This window comes from Morone saxatilis, unplaced genomic scaffold (genome assembly GCF_004916995.1).
Source record: "Morone saxatilis isolate NCDOM2014 unplaced genomic scaffold, NCSU_SB_2.0 Contig6, whole genome shotgun sequence".
Taxonomy (NCBI): Eukaryota; Metazoa; Chordata; class Actinopteri; family Moronidae; genus Morone; species Morone saxatilis.
The window spans coordinates 3,927,909-3,932,191 of record NW_023340206.1 but is presented as its reverse complement, the minus strand read 5'-3'; the positions used below and the strand labels follow the sequence as shown (position 1 = coordinate 3,932,191).

At 40.3% G+C, this 4,283-nt stretch overlaps 1 protein-coding gene across 1 annotated transcript in view; it reads left to right on the top strand.

The window, feature by feature from the left end:
• Window positions 1-4,283, top strand: part of LOC118340185 (FERM and PDZ domain-containing protein 4-like) — a 72,901-nt gene that overhangs the window by 14,428 nt on the left and 54,190 nt on the right. The window contains exon 3 of the mRNA XM_035678056.1: window positions 3,819-3,892. Coding sequence (XP_035533949.1) covers window positions 3,819-3,892 — 74 coding nt within the window. The remainder of the gene's footprint in view (window positions 1-3,818; window positions 3,893-4,283) is intronic.

Sequence of the window (4,283 nt, the reverse complement as noted above, 5' to 3'; positions counted from 1 at the left end):
GCCTGTCAGATAAGAATTTATGTAAATTCTTGTTGGCTGCAGAAAGCAAACAGCAACGATCATGAAAAACACCACAGTAACAGTCACCTACTCTGCTCTTCAAATTCACATTTCAAAGATCCGGTATTTCTGGAAGGAAATGTACAAAACACACACAATAGCAAAGTTTTTAAATATTCCAAACAGTTTCTGGAGTTTAATTTATTGCTGCTTCCTGAATAGTACTCTGCAGGGTTGCAAATCTGCAAACAGAAATGGGATGTCAGCTTCCACTGTAGCTTTGATCTGATAGCAAATGTCTAGTAAACTATGTGTTGCTGTTTGCATACAGTATGTGGCTGACTCTGTGACCGTTAAACTTTTCACATTTGTATATGCTTAGAAACTTGCCAAAGTCAAGCTGTAAATGTATTTTAGATACATATATATGTTGCAGTTATGAAAATCTAAACGCAGATACCTGCTGACATCCAATATGTTGAAATAAGCAAAATAGTGTATAAACCGCATTTTCACAGCTGACCTAAAAAAACAAAACCATGGATAATGACCTCATTTGATGCCCCAGCTCTTCCTACAATGAAGCTCTAACCCTTGTATCCAACTTCTGCATTAATACTTTCTTTATATATTTATTTCTTCCCTTTTTATTTTGACTCTAATGGAGGCACTAATGTAGGCCATGTAACAGGGACTCTTAGAGTTGTGATGCAACATGCTACCCATTAGGTCATTTCTTTATATTATTACTAATAACTTGATTTTCTGTGGGGGTTTTTTTTGCTTCTTTTGATGATTATTATATACAATAAAAAGTTCTCAGAAAAGGTGGATTAAATTTGAAACGTTTCCTGCCATTCGTAAAATCTATTGCCAGTGCTTTGACCATGTTCCTGAGCAGGCTGAGAGGTGCTCTAATAGGGCTTGTAGTAACAAAATACCATATACTTCAAATAACCTCATTTGAGATGAAACCATTGCAGTGTGCGCTCTCCTCTCCATTCCCTCCCTGACACAGTATGACGCATACTCCATTTAATGTACTGTAAACACCGCTACAGTGTGGCCAAAAAGGCTGACCACATCATTGACCAACAAGGCTGAACCATCAATACCACATTACCAGCCGAAAAGTGTTTGTGTGCCGCAATGCTGGCCGGTATTGACAAGGCATCAGCAGGACGTTTGCGTGTTACTGTTGGAGTTGGTGTACTTATTTTGCCTCATTGTTGTTCATTTAGGAGCTAATGGAAGCAGATGAGGATAATCTCACTGGGAATAGCACTTATTACACACACACACACACACACGGTTGGTCTGAGTTAGTGTGTGTTTCTGGACGTGTGGACCAGACGTGTTGCCGCGTGTGGCACTAAGTGGGGATTTGCGCCACAAATCCGCCGCCTGTTTCCAAACAGTCAGAGATCTTTCATAAATGTCAGAGGAGCTAATGTATAAAGCCACAATCCTTTAATGACTAAATGCAGATATGGCAGCGACCCCCGCCAGTTAAAGAGCATTTACATTTTACAGGATTGTCACATGATGCTCATCTTTCAATGTCTGCCGTAGGAACAGTGAGATTTAAGACACCATATGCCACTTAACTGCAAGCTGGGTTCCCCTGCATTTAAAATGACAGATGGTTAAGATTTGAGTTTACACGTTTTCTGTCACCCATAATATTTGTTTGTTACATTGTTCGATGCTACAACTTATCATATCAAAAATATGTATTTGAAGTGGAGTTGCGCAGAATTCTTGATCAGAAGCTTCAGCTTTTATTGCGGGGAATATGCTGAAAAATTATATTTTCATTTCCCTTTTGCTCTATTAGCATTCACACCACCACACAAATGCAGCATCAGTGATCCAGCAGCGATAGTTTACACAACTTTAAGACCTTTTACAGCCAGCCGAGCGATATGATTTACTGAAAACTACCCACAAAGAAAAAAAGTGACTAATCTTTTTTGGGTCTCCTTTCCCTTTGCACAACGCTTGTCAGCCCAAAGTGAGCCTGACAGGTCCATTATTTTTTAACTAAAATCTGAATTTAGTTGTACATAGTCAGGTAGGAAAGTGGTTTTATTCTATAGAAATACAAGACAGGTACAACTCATTTATTTTGCAGAACAGCATAACCACTGTACATCAGTTACTGTGGGTTCAGTGGTTAGAAGAGTTACCTCTCAAGGTCTGTATTAGAATTAGAGATTCTAATTTCCCAGCAGCTGCTTGTATAGAGGTAATAGACCCAGATATGTACATATCCTGCTCAAATTCACTCCAATTCTAGTTAGAATGACGTGGAATAGAAAAGGAATACAGTGAATAACATGAGTTGCATTGACTTTGTTCTAATGCAGGCGTTATACAGCGTAGGCGCAGTGCTTAACCGCTCAGTATCTTTTATGAATTGAACCTAAGCACACAGTCTGAAAAGATCTTAATTTCCAGTATAAATCTAAGAACAATTTTATAAATGAGGCCCCTAATATCTGGTTAATAAAAATAATCAGCATTAGTAAATAAAAACAATCATTAAAACCAATCCAGCATTGTTAATTGTGATTTCTTTTCCATTTGTTTCTCCTATTGTAGTTTCTCTTCAATCACTTTGCTTTAATGGCAATACGAGCGGAGTCAGTGCGGTTTGTTTTACGGCTCGCTCTGTTTCCAGTAGTACTAAATCCAAGTTCAGCAACAATTAATGAAGTAGTCCGCGTGTTTAGCTCAGCACTGAGTTTCAATGTGCAGGCGATATTCTGATTAAGAAATCCGATTGCAGCCTTGCTATTTATTTGTCTGTGTAGACTGTAGATTACATACATTCATTCTACATTCATGAATGTATGAAAAGAACATTAGGCACGTGAAGCAGCATACATTACATGCTATAGGAATGTATTCCTCACGTCTGATGGTGGTGTGTGTTTGTCCGTCATTTGTCCTGTCACAATCTAACAGTCTCCAAAACACACTTCAGCAAGTAAAATTGCTTTAAAAGCACACCACGGAGAAAAAACACCACAATGCTGCTCCTCTGCTTCTGTTCCAGGAAAAAAAACTGTTATTTATTAATTCCACTCTTGCCCAGAGCTCTTCCACCATTACTCCCGACTCTCACTTTTTGTTTTCTCTCATCACTGGAAGCTCTGCCCCCTTCACGTCCAGCAACACTGGGACTGCTGCCCAAACAAGAAGCCCTCTTCCCCTTTGTCATCACACATTATTGGTCCTTAGCCTCGTAATCAAGCCGTCAGCCCCCACATGTAGCAGTAGTTTTCCATAAATAATATATCTACTTAGCAAATGACTGAGATCCGTTGTTAAAATTGTCTATATTTTCTAGTTTTTCTTTATATTGTCATGGGGTTTCATTTTTTGCCACATATGATTATGTTATTATGCAGTTTTCTAAAGAGATGTTCCAGTATAATGAGCTGTTTTTTGAGACAGACTCGTGTGCACGTTTGTATGTAACTGCACGCCTTGTTTTTGTGCGTGACTGTGTTTGGCAGTCAGACCGTTGGTTTTTCTGCCGGTCGCCTCGAGAGATGAGGCCCACAACCAAAAAACCAACACATCTCTCGTCAGCATTCAAGCGTGTGCGTAATTAAATGTCACGCTGGGCTTGAAGAATAGCTAATAGCATTTGATCAATTTGTTCAGTCTGCATTTGGGTCTCCATCTCTGCATTTTGATGTGTGTGCACGGCCAGGCATGATAAGAATATGTGCATGGCGTGCAATCCTGCGCATGAACATTACTCCAGAGGAAGACGTGTTTTTTATTTTGTGTCTGTGTGTTTGCAGCTCATGCGAGCCTGCGTGGAGCGGACCCCCGAAAGCTCAGGGGTCCGGGGCAGCCAGCAGCTTGCTAATACGCTGTGAGGTGACAAATAGCTCACGTCGTTTTCCCACTCTTATCTCCTAAACGTCTCACACGAGCTCAGTTATTGAAGAGGGACGTTTAGTAAGCTGACAGCAGGAGGCACAGGGAAACGGGGAGAGACAGAGAGGCAGGAACAAAAAAAAAGACCCGAGCCAAATGTGTTATTTGTTTAAACCCACACGGAGCACTCAACGGGTTTAATGCGTCAGGAGCAGTGTGTTTGCTGCCAGGTGCGGCAGGTATGCCAGGCAGATAAAAACTCAGCTGCTCTGGGAGAACATTAGACAAACTTTTTATATAAAAACAGGATTCTCATGGGCCCGTGGAAAAAGTTTTATAGGGTATTATCTGGAATGCCAAAAAAGGCCTTAAAAGTTTTGAACACT